Source organism: Mus musculus, chromosome 19 (assembly GCF_000001635.26).
Source record: "Mus musculus strain C57BL/6J chromosome 19, GRCm38.p6 C57BL/6J".
Lineage (NCBI taxonomy): Eukaryota > Metazoa > Chordata > Mammalia > Rodentia > Muridae > Mus > Mus musculus.
Window position 1 is genome coordinate 10,648,150 of NC_000085.6, and position 19,157 is coordinate 10,667,306.

The window sequence follows — 19,157 nt, forward strand, 5'->3', positions numbered from 1 at the left end:
TAGCGTCTCCTGTGTGGTGGGAACGAAATGCCCCTTTCTCAGGACACACTTCAAGGCACACCCTCACAGCCACTGTAGCTACTCTTGCATCTGTCTCCTGTGCTGTTTCCCAGCAGTCCTAGGACCACCCAGTTCAAGGGACCTATGTCTGCCACTGCTGGCACATCCAGGGTGGTGAGAGAATGTTCCAGAAGTATTACGCCTCAAAGAGAAGAGACCTGGTTTCCTGTCCTTTGAGGAGGCTGACGTTCCCCACCTCCTGTTTGTCTTTCAAAGGCTGCTTTCACAGTGGCGCTATCCGAGCCGAAGGGGATGTGTTTTCACCTCCTGAGGAGAACTGTACTGTGTGTGTCTGTCTGGTAAGCAACCCGGGATTCACCACCGCATGTTGTCTTAACCTTTGGGGGTTGTCAAGGAGGGGAACAGACTGGATGTTGAAGATGAACTTCTCCTTGGAAGGGAGCTTGATGCAAGGCTTTGAATCTAAAACTATTGAGTTTGAGAAGGTCATTGGAAGCATCCAAGCTCTGGCCAATGGCTGTGGAGGGTATCTGCTGTGCATGCGAGAGCCAGGGCAGAACAGGGTCCATCTATTTGGGAAGGGAAGGGTAGAACTCTCTCAGGAACTTCCCCAAGGAGCCTGCTTTCTCCAGGCAAAATATTTATTACCACAACAAAGGTGTCCACATCTGGGTGAGAGCAACCTCATTAAGCCCTGGGCTTCTTGAGTATTTTTGCTTCTGGCATGATTACACTCCTCGGAGAGTAATCATGTGTCAGATGCTGCCTGTGTGAATTTAATTCTGGGCACCCACTGGGTGTCAGGCACAGATTTGATGCCCTTCCCCTGTTTCTTAACCAGAGGCTCCCAGAAAATGCAGGGTGGGTCCTGGATCTGTAGATTCAAAGATGGAGGCTGGAAGCTGGTGGAGCTGGGGTTTGAACAGTGGTCTGTTCCAGGCTTTGTCTACCAACCGTTGCTGCCATGCTCTGGCTACCTTTAAACACAGCTCCAGAGCTGGCCACAATTGCTGATGGGGTGGTGTGTGATCAGAGACGCAGAGAATGCCAGTAGCATTCATCTAGCTCTTCCTGTATGTTAAGCATGAGGAGGAGAGGAATTTGTGTGCATTCTTCCAATTTTATGTGGTAAGACAGGCACTGATTCCACCCATGTTAGAAGATCCTGGAGATGTGATGTCCCTTTGCCGAAAGTCTTGTTAGGAGATGCATAGATAGTGGAACTCAGGTCTAGATGGTTCCAATGGTGGACACTTTTTAAATTTTAACTTAAAAATTACTTGTAAAGGTGTATTGTATACTGGGTATGGTGCCACATGTCTCTAATCTCAGCACTTGGAAGACAAGCAAGCATATCTCTTGAGTTTGAGGCCATCCTGGTCTACATGTTGAGTTCCAGGACAGGACAGGTAGGGCTACATAGTTAGACTCTTTCTCAAAAAAAAAAAGTACTTTATTATTTTGACATTTTAGTTATTTATTTTAAAAAGATTTATTGATATGTTTTTATTTGTATGGGTGTTTTGCTCACATGTGTGTCTATGCACTACTTATGTGCCTGGTGCCCTCAGAGGCCAGACAACAGTGTTAAATACCCTGGAACTGGAGTTACAGATGGCTGTGAGGTACACTGTGGGAGCTGGGGACTGAACCTGATTCTCCTACAGGAGCAAGAAGTGTTCTCCACTGCTGAGCCATTTCCCCAACTAACATATATGTGTATGTGTATGTAGAGGTGCTCCAAGAGGACCTTCCTCCTGTCCTCCCTCCTCTTTTCCCTTCTCCCTCTCTTCTCCTTCTCCCCCTCATCTCTCCCTCTCTCTTTAAGATCTTTTTATTTTATTTATGAGTGCACTGTCACTGTCTTCAGACAAACCAGAAGAGGGCATCAGATCCCATTACAGATGGTTGCGAGCCACCATGTGGTTGCTGGGAATTGACCTCAAGACCTCTGGAAGAGCAGTCAGTGCTCTTAACCCCTGAGCCATCTCTCCAGCACTGGTATCAGATCTCTTAGAGCTAGAGTTACAGGCTATTGTGAGCTGCCTGATGTGGGTGCTGGGAACCAAACTCCTGTCTCTTCTAGGAGTAGAAAGGGGTTTTAACCACAGATTCATCTCTCCAGCTTCTTTCTATCTATCTATCTATCTATCTATCTATCTATCTATCTATCTATCTATCTATCTATCTATCTATCTATCTATCTATCTTTTGTGAATAAAGTCTTATTAGGTAGCCCTGTCTGGCCTGAAACTTGCAATGTAGAGCAGGCTAGCCTCAAGCTCACAGAAATCTGCCTGTCTCTGCCTCCTACATGCTGGGATTAAAGGCATGGTTGGCAGTGAACCTGGTCCCACGCTTGTCCCCATCACCATCTTTTGCCTCCTCAGGCTGGAAATGTTTCTTGTATCTCTCCCGAGTGTCCCCCTGGTCCCTGCAAGGCTTCCCCACAGTCAGATTGCTGTACTTGTGTTCCAGGTAGGTGACACTTGGGGAATTTTGTTTTTTGGGGTATGAGGGAGAAGTGCCTCTGGAGTGTGTATTGAGGCAGGAGAGGGGCGACCTCCTCCTGCCTTAGAGAGGTGGTAGATCTCAGCTACTCATGTTTAGAGTCTCCTCTGTGCACCTCGGCCACACTGTGCTCATGGCTTGGCCTTCCGCTGTCCCTGCCTCTAGAGCACATCTTGAGTGTAGGCAGAGGGGCTGTGGGCTCAGTCCTGACATTGATCTGCCCCTGATCGTGGAGGAATCTCTTTCAACCGACAGAGACATAAGAACATGGCATCCTATGACTGTTCGGATCTCAGGCCTTTCTGCTAACCAGAGCAACCAGGCCCCACAGGGATTGCAGGGTGGAAGTAGCCAGACCCCTGACTATTAGCACAGCTACTCACTAACTAAGTCTGCTGCCCCGTGGGGTGGGACATCCTCCCTTCCCTCAGAATGGACACAATCTTCTTTTCTGAAGAATGGAAGCCTCTCTTTGTCTCTCTTTGGAACTCTGCTCCCCAGGGCCTGCCTGTTTGCCTATAGCGTTCATAACTCCCCTAACAAAGCTCTCACTTGCAGGACAACTTGTCTTAACCCCCCCCCCCCCACACACACACACACACCTGGAAGGACAACTTCTCTTAACATCTCCAATCTCATTGACTTTCTTCCTTCCTGTTTCCAAGTTAAGTCTAATGGTGACCTCATCAGCGGGAGGGGATGTTCTTCACCAGCATGTGTCCCTTACTGTTTGGGGCAGCTGGCACCTTGAGGGAAATCTGCTCACTGCTGCCTTTTGATGAAAAGACAGATTCAGAGAAGTTAAGTCGTTGCCTAGAGACACACAGCAGCTAGGGATGGGGCCAAACTCGAACTCAAATTTGCCTGATTTCAAAGCAGGCAGTGAGATGGCTTGGCTGGTAAAAGTACCTAACAACCTGGGTTTGATCCCTGGACCTGTATGGTAGGAGGGAACTGACTTCTGCAAGTTGACCTCTTATCTCCACAGCATGCCCCTCCCCCAACAAATGAATTTTAAACTTTTCTCCCCCAGTACTAGAGATTGAACTCAAGGATCTGTGCACTCTAGGCGAGTACTTGACCACGGAGCTACATCCCCAGCCCATTTTTTACTTCTTCTTTTGAGACAAGGTCTCATTAAGCTGCCCAAGCTGGCCTAGGACTTCCTTTATAGCCTAATTAGGCCCCAAGCTTCTCGTCTCTAGGAATACAGACTAACTTGAGACATTACATTCTTTTTTTTTTTTTTTCCTTTCTTGTTAGTTTTTCCAGACAGGATTTCTCCATGTAGGCTTGGCTGTCCTAGAATTTGCTCTGTAAGCCAGGCTGACCTTGAACTCATAGAGATCTTCCTGCTTCTGCCACCCAAATGCTGGAATTGAAGCTGTGTGTCACTACCATCTGGCTGTTCTTTCTTCCTTCCTTCCTTCCTTCCTTCCTTCCTTTCTTTCTTTCTTTCTTTCTTTCTTTCTTTCTTTCTTTCTTTCTTTCTTTCTTTCTCTCTCTTTCTTCCTTCCTTCCTTCCTTTCTCTCTCTCTTTCTTTCTTTCTTTCTTTCTTTCTTTCTTTCTTTCTTTCTTTCTTTCTTTCTTTCTTTCTTTCTCTTTCTTTCTCTCTTTCTTTCTTTCTTTCTTTCTTTCTTTCTTTCTTTCTGTCTGTCTGTCTGTCTGTCTTTCTGTCTTTCTGTCTTTCTGTCTTTCTTTTCTTTCTTTTTTTTTTTGTCTTGTTTTTGTTCTTTGGGGGGGACAGGGTCTTACTATGTAGCTCTGTCTGTCCTGGAACTCACTATGTAGACCAGGCTGGCCTCAAACTCATAGAGTTCTACCTGCCTCCACCTCCCGAGTGCTGGGACAGAAGGCAGGAGATATCATGTTGGGCTTTGGTTATTTTTGTTTGTTTTTTCTCGTTTTCTTTTCCTACAGTCAGTGTGAAACCTGTGAGGTGTGAACTGTCAGCTCCCTTGCACAGTGAAGGGCAGAAGCTTCAAGAGAGTCGTGTATTTTGCCCTGATCAGCTCTGGGATGTGTAGCTGGGACTTGAACCCAAGACAGCCTGAGTTGATAGACACTTTTCCAGACTTTGGGGCTGGTTTTACTCTAAGGAAGACCTTCAGATTATCTTTGTCCAGTATCTGGCACAGCTCCTCTTGAGCTTACACTGTGGCTGTTGGGATTCCCTCTGCCTCTGGAGTAATGACCTCTCTTGTAGGTTTTTAGGTAGTAACCTATGTGGGGTCTGGGATTTGGAGGTTGACAAGTACTCTGAGTTCTTGCAAGGGGCAGCTGCCCCACCCCTCCCTGCCCATCTGTCCACTCTTCTAGCTGCTCCACCTGGAAAGCCCTGAGCCCTTCTGCCTTTGTCTCCTGCAGGGAGATGCTATTTCCATGGCCGGTGGTACACGGATGGGGCTGTGTTCAGTGGGGGTGGTGACGACTGTACCACCTGTGTCTGCCAGGTAGGGTGTGAGGTTCCGGCACCTGTTGACTCAGTGGAAGATGGGAAAAGAGTTGGGTGGGAAGCATAGGAATTTACCCAGGATGCTTTGCTTGGGGAAGATAACCAGCTGTGTAGCAAAGGGCAGAGATTGAAGCAGTAGTCTCTAGAGGGATCTCCCATGCCTTACCAAAGTCTCCATGAGATCCAATCATTTGTCAGCTCTGTATTGGCAGAGCACTTACTGTGATCTGGGAACCTACATCCTCAGCCCAGAAGAGCACCGGTCCCCTCTGACTGGCAGCCTTTGGCCTAGATGGGCATGACTGGGCACGGGAACCCTTATTGAGAGGAGAGAGGGACAGTGGAGACCTGAGAGGTGACTAGGACCAGTCAGGTGAAATTCTGAGGGTGCTGTGCCCTCGGTTGAAGCAGAGAAGCCTGGAGGAAGGCGGGCTTTTCTGGAATGTGTCTTAGGAGGGCTTCCTAGGAGCAGGCTGGAAGAGGTGGTCGTTAGACAGTAATTTACTACCTTGTGAGTGTCCTCAGGAGAAATGGGAAGTAGTAGAGGGCAGAGGGGATGCTGGGAAGACTCTTTTCAGCTCATCCCATGGACCACTCGCATTGTGGAGAGAGTGCTAGTTTAGAGAAAGAGCTGGCCTCTCTCAGCTGTATATCGGACATGTCTGGGCATAAGGGGCCAAGCACTCTTGCTGTCTCAGGAGGGTATCTATGACTGATAAGTGGGAGGGGTCCCCAGGCAGCAGACCTGTGGACCAGGCTAAGCTGCTAAGGCTTGGAGCGGTGGATGGCAGGATGAGGATGATGCCTGGCCGTTTCCTAGCTGTGGAGCAGAGGCATGGGTGAGAGGGAGGAGAGAGTCTCGATGGAACTAGGTTTAAGAGGGAGGCTGAGAGACGGGAGAGACCCAGCTAGGACAGGAGGAACATCCCTGGACCTTCTTTCAACTCCCGGAAAGGACTCCCCCTTCTCTGCTCCTCTGTCTCCCTGGACACTCCTGTGTCTCTTTTACTTGAGGGTTTGGAGAATAGCTGCCAACCAGCCTTCTCTTCAATCCTCCGTGGCCCAGGGCTAATGCATGCTCTTCTCTCTCTTCCAGAATGGGGAGGTAGAGTGCTCCTTCACACCATGTCCAGAGCTGGAGTGCCCTCGAGAGGAGTGGCTGCTGGGCCCAGGACAGTGCTGTTTTACCTGTCGGGAACCCACACCCACCACAGGTGAGGTCCAGCTATGTGGTCCCCCAACACAGGGCTCAAGTGCGCTTGGACTGATGGTGTGTATTCATGATATGAGCATATGTGTTTTATATAGCATTGTGTGAGCTGTGACTATATAAGGGTATAACTTTGTGTGTGTCCTTGCTTCGAAGGGTATCTTATATGAGTGTACCTGTAGGTATGTATAGCTGTATATGCCTTTAAGTGTTGGTGTATGGATGACATCTGTGTATGGATGTGCTTATGTTTTATGTGATATACCTGCAAATGCATATCTCTCTGTGTTTGTGCCAGTTCCCTGTGATGCGTGTGCAATTTGATGTATATGTTTTTGTGCAAGTGAATGTCTGTGTTTGATTGTGTAAGTGTGTGCAACTCTGTGGTCTGTGAGTGTATCTGTGAGTGTGCTTGTGTGTGTGTGATGTATATATGTGCTTGTTCATTTGCATATACGCAAATACACATTTGTATTTTGTGTATATCTGGGTTTGTTTTGTCAGCGTAAGCTTGTGTGTTCCTTAAGTATGTGACCGAGTATCGGTCATTTTTGGGGAATGTGTGTGTTTGTGTGTCTGTTAACTTTGTGTAAAAGTTTGTATACATTTATTTTTTGAGCCGGAGCTCACTGTGTAGCACTTGCTGGCCTGGAACTCACTATGTAGACCAGTTTGGACTCTACAGAGATCCTCCTGTCTTGCTCTGCCTCCTGAGTGTTGGGATTAAAGGAGTGTGCAACCACACCCAGCTTTAAAAGTATGCACACATGTTAAGCACACACTTTGGTGTGTATGCCTGTGAGCTTGGGGTTTCATCTTTAGAAGTACAGTGCTGTAGTCCTGCGGGTTTGGGTGATGATGGCTATTCCTGCCTATTGTGGTTTTTGTTTGTTTGCTTGTTTGTTTTTGTGCTGTTGTAGTCCATTGAGCATGCCTCCCTCACCACTAAGCTACATCCTGGCTCTCTGCTAAGCATCACTTCCTTTTGCACTCTCTCCTGCCAGGCTGCTCTCTGGATGACAACGGGGTTGAGTTTCCGATCGGACAGATCTGGTCGCCTGGTGATCCCTGTGAGTTATGCGTCTGCCAGGTGAATGACACCTGCCCGCCTTCAGCTGCTTTCCTGGGCTGTCCCGTCTGCCTCCCTCTGAGGCGGGGCCGCTGGCAGCCTGGCCTCAGTCTCCCTCCTAGGCAGACACTTCTTCTGCTCTCAGTGGGTGACTGAGAACAGAAGATCTTGGTGACTGCCGCAGATACTGTGGGTGACTCTGCTTGGGCAGGGAGCTGCTGCCATGAGGGTCTGTCTGCCTCAGGGGCCTCAGGAGGCCTCCAAGAGGGTGGCCTGGGGTGTGGCTAGCTCAGGGAGCTGGTGTGCCTTTTCTGTGTCATAAGATGCTTCATCTTGACCTGCACTTTGTCATAGATAAATAAGAGTGTGTGTTTAAAAGTCAAATATGGGTGCTTACTAAGAAAGTGGATAGCGCTTCCCTTCCTACTTTGAGTATTTGGGTCCCTGAGGGCTGTATTTATCCAACAAAGTAAGGTGGGGAGGGGACATTACTAGGAACTCCAGACCCCACATCTTCATCTCTAGATGACTGACATTTAGAGAGCTTTGTGAGAAGCCAGCTTGAGCGGCATGAGTTCGCTGCAGGGAGAGGAGAGAGTAGAAGCCACCCTTTGCCGATCCCCGCCTTTGTGACTGATCCTGGCCCTCATTTTACAAGAGAGTGAAATAAAAGGCCATAAACGTTTGAATTCTTAAGAAGAGGGGGGAGGAAAAGAGAGGGAAACCTCATATGGCATTTTGGTCTTCTGAAATAGGCATTTCCGGTGGAATAGTTTTCTATAAAAATAGGATTTTATTGTTCTCCATAGGTTTGGGGTGAGCCAGGGTTCCAGGGAAATGCTGAGAAGAATGTAGAGGGGGTGATGGTATGGCCTTGGCTGCTGCTGAGGGATAGGATAGGAAGCAGACAAGGCAAAAAAAAAAAAAAAAAAAACCCAGCTCCCAGCTCTGACTTCCCGCACTTGAGAGAGGAGAAACCTTCCTGAGGATTCTGTCACCTGTGCTAAGCAGCTGGTCTTCATTGTCATGGGGGAAGGGTGGGGAGGACCAGCCACACCACAGCCTCATCCTAATATCCTTGAGTTCAAGCCTAAGGCAAGCTTTGGACAGCGGGCGGCTTTGTCTTTCCTGTGGTGTGGAGAAGCAGCAGGCCCTGCTGTCCCAAGTCTTGGTGATGTTTCTCCCTCCTTTAGGCAGACGGCTCTGTGAGCTGCAAGAGGACAGACTGCGTGGACTCTTGCCCGCACCCCATCCGGATTCCTGGACAGTGCTGTCCTGACTGTTCAGCAGGTAACCAGGGCCATGTCACCCTATGAAGCCATTGTCAGGGCTCCTGGAGTCCCTGCTTGCCTTGCCTCAGGCCCTGTGGCACTGAGCACCTCTGGAATCTAATCTCACTCACTCTCCAGGCCACCAGCACACCACCCACAGTCCAGAGAAGTAAAGTGGCTGGCCTGAGGCAGGGCCTCTACGCTGGACTCATATATGCAAACCCAGAGGTCACAGTCCTCATGGGGTGACAAAGAAACCAGACATGGAAAACTGAGCCAGTGAGAGGAAGCACAAATAAGGCTAGATTTTTTTTTCCACAATAATTTTTACCTTTTCTACAATTTAAAAATTAAGTTTGTCATAGAAAAGCCATAATGTCATAATTTTAAAAAGGCCCATCCCTGTTTTTGACATGCACAGCTTTTGGCTGGGCTTGTTGGCACTTGCCTGAAACCCCAGGACTTGGGAGAAAGAGGCAGGAGGATCAAGCCTGGGCCAGATCACAAGACTCAGTCTCAAAAGATAAGATGAGATAAAATAATATCAGCTCAGTGGGAGAGTGCTTGCTCAGGGTGCATGAGAGTCTGGGTGCTATCCCTGGCACTCTGACTACAGACAAACAACAACAAAACAGATAAAATAAATGTTAAGATATTTTCCTACAGTCTCACTTGATTTTATTATATATATGTATACATACTTTTTTTTTTTTTTCTTTTTGAGTCAAGGTTTCACTATGTAAGCCTGCATGGCCTAGAATCTGCTTTTTATCCAAAGCTGTTCTGGAATTCCATGCTCCTGCCTCGGCTCTTGATATTGGCGTTGTTCACAGGCTTGTGCCACCCTGTGCTTTTGTACTTAACAGTTTCATCAAAGTGATCTCATTTACACAGAATCTTTGGTGACATCAGGGCTTAGGGATATGAACTATAACAGGGGCTGGGCAGAGGTGGTTGTGGTGGGGGATGGGTCAGGTCTGGACAGATGGGGTTTGTTGTTCACTAACTGGAGAGGGACAGAAACCTTGTGTGTCTCCAGCACCACCTTAGCCTCATGGGCCATCTGCCTGTCCTACCCCCAAGGTCCTTCAGTGACACCCCCACCCCATGGTACAAAGACACTGAAGCAAGACTCTGCATTGCCCTTGCTCAATCCAGCACAGAAAGCAGCCAGCACCCATTACCACTTACCTAACCTCTGAGCTGTCTGGGGAGGCGCTGGGCCTGACCTTTGCTATCCAGATAAACTTTCAACCTTTGCCCTGGCCAGGCACCCTTCTGGCTCCTGCTCACCACATGCTCTGTTTGGCAGGCTGCACCTACACAGGTAGAATCTTCTACAACAACGAAACGTTCCCGTCAGTGCTCGACCCCTGTCTGAGCTGCATCTGCCTGGTATGCACCACCCAACCTGATCCCAGTCCCCAGCATCAGCTCCTGAAATCCAGACAAGGGTCACCCCTGGTCCTGATGAAAGCCATCTCCCTGCTGCTTGTCTCCCTGCTGCCTGTCTAGCAGGGTTCTTTAGCCAGGATCAGGGAATCATTTGAAAACACTGGCTGATTCAGTATCTGCTTCTGGGTTGCTGAACTCAATGAATCTCACCGTGGCTCATGAGAGAACTAGCCAGCAGAGACCAAGTCCTTTGCTCCTGACTTCATGGCTAGTTAAAGGGCTAGGCACTGAGCCTTAGTATACATGCTCCTGGATCCACACTTGCACCCCAGAGCCAACCCACCTCTTAGTCTAAGAAAAGATGGTTAGTAGTGCACACTAAATTTTCATTGGAAAATAAAGAACACAGTCTCATTGCTTATCATGCTGATATAGTTAATGCTTGGTGGGAGCTGCTGTGGAAGTATGTCTTTGGGGTGTCAGTGAGCCTCAGCCCCAGTTATGTGTGAAACTCAACAAGGTCAACACATGGATTGAGAAATGCAGGGTAAACATCTCTTTGGCCTCTGAGTGACACGTTGCCCACTGGCCCTGTATATTCTCTGTCACGTGCTTTGGGAAATGTTGCTTCTGAGTCCTTTCTCCTCAGTTTCTTCCTTCCTTCCTTCCTCCCTCCCTCCCTCCCTCCCTTCCTCCCTCCCTTCCTTCCTTCCTTCCTTCCTTCCTTCCTTCCTTCCTTCCTTCCTTCCTTCCTTCCTTCATTCTTTTTTAAAAATTTATTGATTTGTTACTTAATTTTTAAAAGACTTATTTATTTTATGTATGTGAATACACCATAGCTGTCTTCGGACACACCAGAAGAGGGCATCAGATCCCATTACAGATGGTTGTGAGCCACCATATGGTTGCTGGGAATTGAACTCAGGACCTCTGGAAGAACAGTCAGTGTTCTTAACTGCTGAGCCATCTCTCCAGCCCTCCTTTTTTTAAATGATGCTGGAGATGGAACTGAGGGGAGTGTACCACTGAGCTGCACCTCAGCCCTCTCCCTCTCCCTCGGTTTTTGTTTTGTTTTTTTGCTGCTGAGCTTTTCTGGATAATTCTACATTTGTCCAGTGGGTCACTATTGTCAGGTGTCCTTTTGGATAAAGTCAGGCCTTATTCTTGAGAGGTGAGGAAGGACCCTAACTGAGAAAGTGTCACCCCTTTATCCCCATCCTACCATGGATGGCCAATGCTGCTGTCTAGATGGGTCCGCTTTGCTGTGTGCCCCATGCCTTCCCTAGCACCGTACTAGCTGTCCTCAGTGAGGGGCCATGTGTGGTCTATGTTCTACAGCTGGGCTCAGTGGCCTGTTCACCTGTGGACTGTCCCATCACCTGTACCTACCCCTTCCACCCGGATGGCGAGTGCTGCCCTGTATGCCACGGTGAGTGGGAGAAGCCACCAGTGCCCAAGTCTCCCAAGTGAACCTGGGTCTCATCGTCCCATCTCTGTCTCTGTAGACTGTAACTTCGAAGGGAGAAAGGTAGTGAATGGTCAGGTGTTCACCTTGGATGATGAGCCCTGTACCCGGTGCATCTGCCAGGTGAGCTGGCCTGAGGGCCTGGGGCTGCCTGTCACACATGGGACTCTGAGCTAATCTGCCCATCTTTCTGCTGTTCACATTTCATGAACTCTCAAAGTACCCTTGTCTCTGGCCACTCATCCTTCTTTGGAAGTTTAGATGAAGGTACCTTGCTGGCATTGTCTGTCATTCAGACCAGGGCCCAGGTGTTTGGGCCTCTACCCAACAATACTTTTCTGCCCACTATTGGCACCAAAGGCCCTAGAGAGCTCTGCTACTGGTTGTTGGGATCCTCTGGGTTTCTTCACGGGTGTCTTTCTGCTTCTTCAGCTGGGAGAGGTGAGCTGTGAGACGGTACCCTGCCGGCCAATCTGTACTGACCCCTCCTGCCCAGGTAAGCAAGCCCTGCCCCTGAGCTTTCTTGTCATCTTCCACTGCAAAACTTGTCAGAAACATAGGCCTTAGACGGGAGCCCAGGCTTGGGCAGAGTTGCCGAAGGTCACCCAGGTGTGGTGGGCTGCTAGTTCTGAGCTGTTTATTAGGAACAGGACCCAGTGATCTGTTGTATAGCTCTGAAGTCTTGATGTGGACCACAGCTGGTTACCCAGGAAGGCTCCCCATTATCTGTAAGACCTCAAACGTGTTTGAAACTGTGGATGGAACTGAGCCCTATATAATAGCACTGTCAAGCCAACAACAGAGAGGCTCCTAGCTGACTAACCAGCTGGTAGTACTGACATATGGATGTACTGGACAAAGTATGAGTCACAGGTTGGACAGGGCAGGATGGGATGGGAGGTACCACCATGCTACACATAATAGCACACAATTTAATATGAGTTGTTTATTTCTGAAAACAGCAATTGATCATGGTAATTGATCATGAAGTGGCAGAAAACAAAATGTTGGTAAAGGAGGGACTCCCCTCTTCTCTTGGTCTGATTTTTCTATCTCACACTCACTCCCTCATCCCTCTCTTCTTTCTTTCATTCCTTGTATTCTTATCTCCCCAGGCCACCTTTCTTTCCTTTCTTCTTTTCTTTCCCTTCCTTCCATACACCTGTAATGGACCTCCTGTGCAAAATTCTGGGTCAACTTTTCTTTTTTCAAATCTTGTGGGCTGTGTCAGGACAGTCTCCAAAACTGTTTAGAATTCTAATTTTTCCAGTTTACTCAGTGCACAGATGTGTTTTCTTTGTATGCTTTCAACATTCAGAAAGGTGATGGATTTTCCCACTGTCTTATGGCCAACATTGCTTCCTGGGAAGTGTCTTTTTTTTTTTAAATACTTTTTTTCTTTTTCTTTTCAAGACAGGGTTTCTCTGTGTAGCCCTGGCTGTCCTGGAACTCTCACTCTGTAGACCAGGCTGACCTTGAACTCAGAAATCCGCCTGCCTCTGCTGGGATTAAAGGCGTGTGCCACCACTGCCTGGCTTTTTTTTTTTTTTTTAGATTTATATGAATATACTGTAGCTGTCTTCAGACACACTAGAACAGGGCCTCAGATCCCATTACAGATAGTTGTGAGCCACCATGTGGTTGCTGGGAATTGAACTCAGGACCTCTGGAAGAGCAGTCAGTGCTCTTAACTGCTGAGCCATCGCTCCAGCCAGGAGATGACTGTTTTACATCTTTGGCCTTCCAAGGGCACTCCAAGATCTTGTCTGCTCCGGGAAAGTAGAGAACTGGGAACAGTCCTGAGGACCCCTGGGAACTTAGAGAATCCAGATTCCTTTTAGCCACCATAGGCTCCTCTACAATGGATAGCTATATCATCCCTCAGGCTTCCAGAAACTGTTGCCAGCACACCAGACAGCCACTAAGCATTTGCCTCTAACACTCACTGAGCAAGCAACTCAGCCAGAGTGCTTGGGCGCAAGGGTCTTATCTCTGTTTTCCAGATGGGGTTGCAGAGCCCGGGGGAGGGAGTTTCTAGTTGGTGGCACTAGACCCTTTCTTTTCTTATCCTTTGCTCTCTGGTACTCCTCCGTGTGTGAAAACTAAGACCCAAAGAGGACACATGCTGAGCCAAACTCTTTTCCCAGAGACACTGTCTCAGCTCTGCTCATCACGTCCTGTTACCCCGACTCATAGCTCTCTGTAAAAGGAGATACCACCAGGCTGGAGAGATGGCTCAGTGGTTAAGAGCACTGGCCACTCTTTCAGAGGTCCTGAGTTCAGTTCCTAGCAACCACACAGTGGCTCACAACCATCTGAATAGGATCTGATGCCCTCTTCTGGCATGCAGGTCTATATGCAGATCGAGCACTTAAACATTAAATAAATAAATAAATAAATAAATGGAATGCCAGTGTTTCATCCAAAGAGGATGGGGATTGCTTCCATCTGATGACTTAAAAATAATACAAAGAAGCTGGGTGGTGGCAGCAGCAGTGATAATGCACTTTTTAATCCCAAACCCCAAAAACCCACCACCACCACCAAAACCCAGAAGGGACGGTTGAGATAAGGCATTTGCTTCAAAGCTTGATGATGCAAAGCTTGGTCTCCAGAACATATGTGAGGGTGTGGTCACAGGGGGAGAAGAAGCTAAGCATAAAGAAAAGACCTGGTGGCAAGCAAAGGAGAGAGGGACATTAGTAAAGCTTCACCCGAGGGAAGTAGATACCCTCTCCTCTGGTGTCTTGAAATTTGTCCTGATTTCCACAAGTATGCTGTGGCGCGTGCACGTGCACACACACGCACACACACACACACACTCACAGAGGCACACAAATACACACATATGCAATGCAATAAAAATAATTTTCTTCAGACACAATTCACATATCACCCAGTTAGTTCACAAACTTAAAGCATATGCACAGCGGCATCTACCACCCCTCAGGTGACCCTTTCTTAATGTTCCTTTCTCCTTTGCCCCTGTGAAGCACATCTTTACAACGCGAGAGGTGGTAGCCTGGGACTGTTATTCACTCGGCGCCCCTGGGATCGAACCTAGTTCACTGCACTTGTCTTGTGTGCACGAAGCCCTGGATCAGTTCCCAGCACCACAAAAATTAGGTGTAGTGATGCTTGTCTATTGTCCTAGGGTGGGAGAATCTAAAAGTTCAGGTCTGCTGGGCTAGGTGGCACAAGCCCTTAATCTCAGCAGGCAAGAGCTCTGTGAGTTCAAGGCCAGCCTGATCAACATACTAAGTTCTGAAGGGACTCTGGCCAGTTTGAGTGTGGCAAGCATGGCTCTGGCAGGCTTCCTCTTTTTCCTCAGGTCCCTCTGTCTTGCTGAAAAACCATTAGATTACCTTCCCAAGGCTAACCGCTAAGGTCTATTCCCTTATCTGGCCAATTCCTCCTCCTGAGGCTGACAACCAAGATCCAGCTATCAAAGTAGTAAAGTCCAGCAGTCAAAAGCCCCCTTTGACCCGACTAATTAACACGCCCAATTAAAATCAAACACCCTATCCTAGCATGGGGTTTCCTGTTTCCTTTTATAAACAGTCATTTTCCTATATGCCAAGTCTGTCTCCTCTCTATCCAGAGGCAGTCCTTTGACCTCCAGGACAAAAACCTCTTTCCCCTCTCCCTTGTTCCCTTCCCCTTTTTTTCTCATCCTCTTTTTCCCATCTTTGTCTCTTATTGCCTGCCCATTGTTCCTCTTGGGCAAAAAACAAACAAAACAAAACAAAACAAAACTCCTTTGTGCTGAGAACTTGGTCTTGGGGTCCTGAGTCAATAATTTTCCTTTCAAGTTCTAGGACAGCCAAGGTTACATAGAGAGATCGTGTCTCAAAAAAAAAAAAAAAAAAAAAAAGAGAAAAAAATTCAAGTCGTCCTTGGCTGTCCAGTGAGTTTGAGGCTAGCCTAAATCATATGGAATACTGAGTTTTTTTCTTAATAGAGTGTATATTTTTGGATAGCGTTAGGTTGGATAGCAAAATTGAATGGAACATGCAGTGTTCCTCTGTTTTCTGACTCCACACACCAATTTCTCCCACTAGCAAAATGCCACAGTAGAGTAATATCCATCTGTAGTTATCGGTGGTTCCACGGTGACCTGTCACTGATGCCCACTGGCCTGAGGGCTTAGGCTAAGTCATCCTGTGCGGTCCTGCTTCTGGCTCTCAGTTGTTGGGACGCCCATTTTGCAAGTGGGAAAACAGGCCCAGCGTTGACTCTTTCTGTATCCTTTGCTCCCTGGCACTCCTCTATGTGGGGAAACTAAGACCTAAAGAGGAGCATGCTGAGCCATGTGCTTCCCAAAAGTCACAGCGCAAGGTCCTAGGAGGGCCGCTTTGGTAAGCTGCCTTCTTCCATCCATGGTCTCTTTCCAGCCTTCTATCCATGGACTTTGGAGGCAGCTCACAATGGTCCCTACCAGTTGTGCTGAGTCCCCTCTGAGGATAGAGTATGGCATCTATCCCCAGAATGGCTCACTTCAACTAGGGGGGACCCTTGTGATTGTTTTCCCATCTCTGTCCAGATTCTGTGTTTCCTCTAGAAGAAAAGCAGCAACCATCCCCTCATGGAGAACTTGCCAAAGCTGCACGGAACGCCCGTGGAGACACTGAAGTCCCTGTCAACTGTAGCTCCTGCCCGGGGCCTCCATCGGCATCACCTACAAGACCCATGGTCCACCTCCTGCAGAGGCTTTTAAGAACAAACCTGTCTAACATACAGTCTGCATCCCCAAGCCCTCCCATAGCCCAGACCTCATCCTCACCCCTGTTGGAGCCAGAGGGCATATCTCTTGGGAAGCCCAGAGCCTCCCAGCCCCCCGAGCCCTCAGCAGGGTCACCTGTCTCTCCTAGACTGTCCACTCTACCTCCAGCCATTCCAGGGACTCCTTTGTCACCTGTCACTCCAGAAAGCTCTTCTTCAACCTTTGGGACTCAGACAGCATTCCAGTGGCTTCTGTCTGCCACCCCCTTAACTGAGGCAGAAACACCTTCAATGACCAATGCTGACCTCTCAGAGACCCTCACCACTTCCTCGAGCTCTCAAAGGCTATCTGCAGCTCTCCCGGACACCCCCAACCCTGTTCCCCAACAGTCCACAATTGACACCCCAAAGAAGGAGAACTCTACTATCTGAGTGGATCACAATGCCCGGGACATGCCAGATAGAGCTCTCGGCTCATGGCCTCGAATGTGGAATGTGTGTGACCACAGGGGTAAAACCGGTGGGGTGTTCAGAGAAGACCTTAGAGTAAGATGGTTCATCTATAAATCAAGGAGAGAGGCACCAGAAGAAATAACCCAAACACCCCCTGGCTTTGGACTTTCAGTCTCCAGAATTGTGAGAACCTATGTTTCTGTTTGGCCCCTGCCATTGTCTGTGTTGGTCCCCGTGGCCCTGGCACACTAAGTCAGCAATGTCCACCCTCACTCGGGCAGAGCCATGCCTCGGGTGATCCCATCAGCGCATACTCTTGACATTGACGTCATGTGACATCCATCCTAGAAGTGTTTTTGGACTTGTCTGTTATCTCTGTCACTATGCTTTGTTTTCAACACTGATTTCATGTAATACTCATGTCAAGATGTGTTCAGAGCATGTGTTAAGTCCCCATGCCTAATTTAAACACTGGACTGCTAAACCTCTCTCCTCACAAGTTCACAGTCCAGGATGGGGGATGGGGTGGGGCGGGGAGCAGGTGCTCAGAAAACAAGTGTACTTTAGGGTGTGAAGTAGGGATGTCAGAGGCCAGTGAAGGCGGGGGCAGGGACAGGTGAGGGAGGGCAGAGCTTGCTCCCTTTTGCTTTCTGCGTAGCCCACACTTAGCACTTTTATAGCAGTAGATGCCCTTCCCCTTTCTAATTCCCTGCTTTTAGAAGCTGGGTGGGGGTGGGGGTTGTTATATGTAGATTCCCTGAGAAAATCAACAAATAACTTATAGCTAATAAATAAGCAAATAAATATATTTGTCACAGTGGGATTAATAGGTCTAAAGGCAGGGAAGTTATAGGACAGTAGGGTACCTGCCCAAGTGTTTGTGTGTAGCACCCACAGTGGCCAGCAGGTGTCAGCACTCAGCTGATCCGCACCCATCACTTTCTATGTAAAGCCATTCAGTTCAGAAAGAACTCAGCGAAGTTCCAGTAGACCTATTAGAGACCTTTATCTTTTGTAAAGTAATGTTAGTTAAGGCATGGTGGCTCATACCTGTCACTGCAGAACTGGGCATGCTGAGGTTGGGTGGTCAGGAGGTCAAGGCCACCCTGGGCTACATGATATATCTAGAAAAACAGAAAACAAGACTGGGTGTAATGGTACATACCTTTAATGCCTAGGTTGGGAGGCAGAAGCAGGCTGATCTCTATGAGTACTAGGCCAGCCTGGTCTATGTAGTGAGTTCCAGGATAGCCAGGGTTCTGTAGAGAGACCCTGTTTCAAAAATAACACCACTACCTCCCACAACAAACAAACACCGCTCCCCCCAAACAACACCCAAAGCCAAGCAAAGATGTTTAACTTCCCCCATTATCTTAGCATTGGCCACAGGGGCAGGGGGACGGGAGTCAGGAGTAGTAGTGGTGGGGAGTCATTGATGACTAAGAAAAGTAGAATAAAAGTCCCCAGGAGAACTGTCTTCTCTGGAACCGCTGCTGTCCACTGAGTCTCACTGTCCATCTGGCTGTGTGTCAGGCTGTGCTCCGAAGGTCGTATATGATTAATTCACCATCTTCACATAAGAATGCAGGATAACAACTCATGTTTCCTGTGATGACCACCTGCTGTCACAGTGAGGGACACTGGAAGTGATATATAGAGGCAAAGAACAGACGGCTTCTGGGACCATCATAGGGAGGTAGGACACGGGACCAGGTGGCCCTTTTGGGTTGTCCTTTCAGAACTTGTAGCCTTTATGCACACTGTGTGGGGCTTGGAAGCCCCTCCTCCCCCCACTTCAGTATCTTTCAGTGTCAAACCCCTTGGTTTTGTTTAGTCTTCCCAGTACCTGTTCCTTTCTGTGACTCCAAGGCCAGCTCCCAGGGAGGCCTCTCCCTATGACGATGGGATGCATGAGTGATGCAGCAGCAGCAGCAGCAGCAGCAGCAGCAGCAGCTTTTGCAGTGTGATGAAACGGGCTCTAACTGTGACTTTACTCTTCTTGTTCCTTCTGTTCTCTGCCCATCCTGGGCCTGTGGGAAAAGCCATCTCAAACCAAACATACCCTCTTTTGTTTTAAAAAGATTTTTTTAAAACTTTTTTTAAGATTTATTTATTTTATGTATATGAGTACACTGTAGCTGTACAGATGGTTGTAAGCCTTCATGTGGTTGTTGGAAATTGAATTTTAGGACCTCTGCTCGCTCAGTCCCTGCTCCATCCGGCCCAAAGATTTATTTATCATTATACATAAGTACACGGTAGCTGTCTTCATACACACCAGAAGAGGGCGTCAGATCTCATTTTGGGTGGTTGTGAGACACCATGTTGTTGCTGGGATTTGAACTCAGGACCTTTGGAAGAGCAGTCACTGTTCTTACCCACTGAGCCATCTCGCCAGCCCCCTTTAAAAGACTTTTAAAAAGATTTATTTAAGTGTTTTGCCTGTGTGTATATGCACCATGTACATACATGGTGCCCACAGAGATCAGAGGAGGATATTGGATCCTCAGGAATTAGAGTTATAGACGGTTGTTAGTTGTGAGTTATCATGTGGGTGCTGGGAACCAAACCCAGGTCCTCTGCA

At 48.1% G+C, this 19,157-nt stretch overlaps 1 protein-coding gene across 8 annotated transcripts in view; it reads left to right on the plus strand.

The window, feature by feature from the left end:
* Positions 1-18,064, plus strand: part of Vwce (von Willebrand factor C and EGF domains) — a 31,996-nt gene extending 13,932 nt beyond the window's left edge. The window contains exons 10-20 of one of the 8 annotated variants that reach the window (NR_153778.1): positions 277-359; positions 2,412-2,499; positions 4,901-4,986; positions 6,085-6,202; positions 7,203-7,268; positions 8,461-8,557; positions 9,851-9,933; positions 11,272-11,362; positions 11,439-11,521; positions 11,831-11,894; positions 15,942-18,064. Coding sequence is in view for 4 of the 8 variants with exons in the window: in NM_027913.2 (NP_082189.1) it covers positions 277-359; positions 2,412-2,499; positions 4,901-4,986; positions 6,085-6,202; positions 7,203-7,288; positions 8,461-8,557; positions 9,851-9,933; positions 11,272-11,362; positions 11,439-11,521; positions 11,831-11,894; positions 15,942-16,552 (1,490 nt within the window). In the remaining 4 variants the exon portion in view is untranslated. Of the gene's footprint in view, positions 1-276; positions 360-2,411; positions 2,500-4,900; positions 4,987-6,084; positions 6,203-7,202; positions 7,289-8,460; positions 8,558-9,850; positions 9,934-11,271; positions 11,363-11,438; positions 11,522-11,830; positions 11,895-15,941 lie in introns of those variants that run through there. The other 7 variants (XM_006527347.4, XM_006527348.4, NM_027913.2 and 4 more) reach the window with 7 other exon arrangements.
* Positions 18,065-19,157: the final 1,093 nt, after the last annotated feature.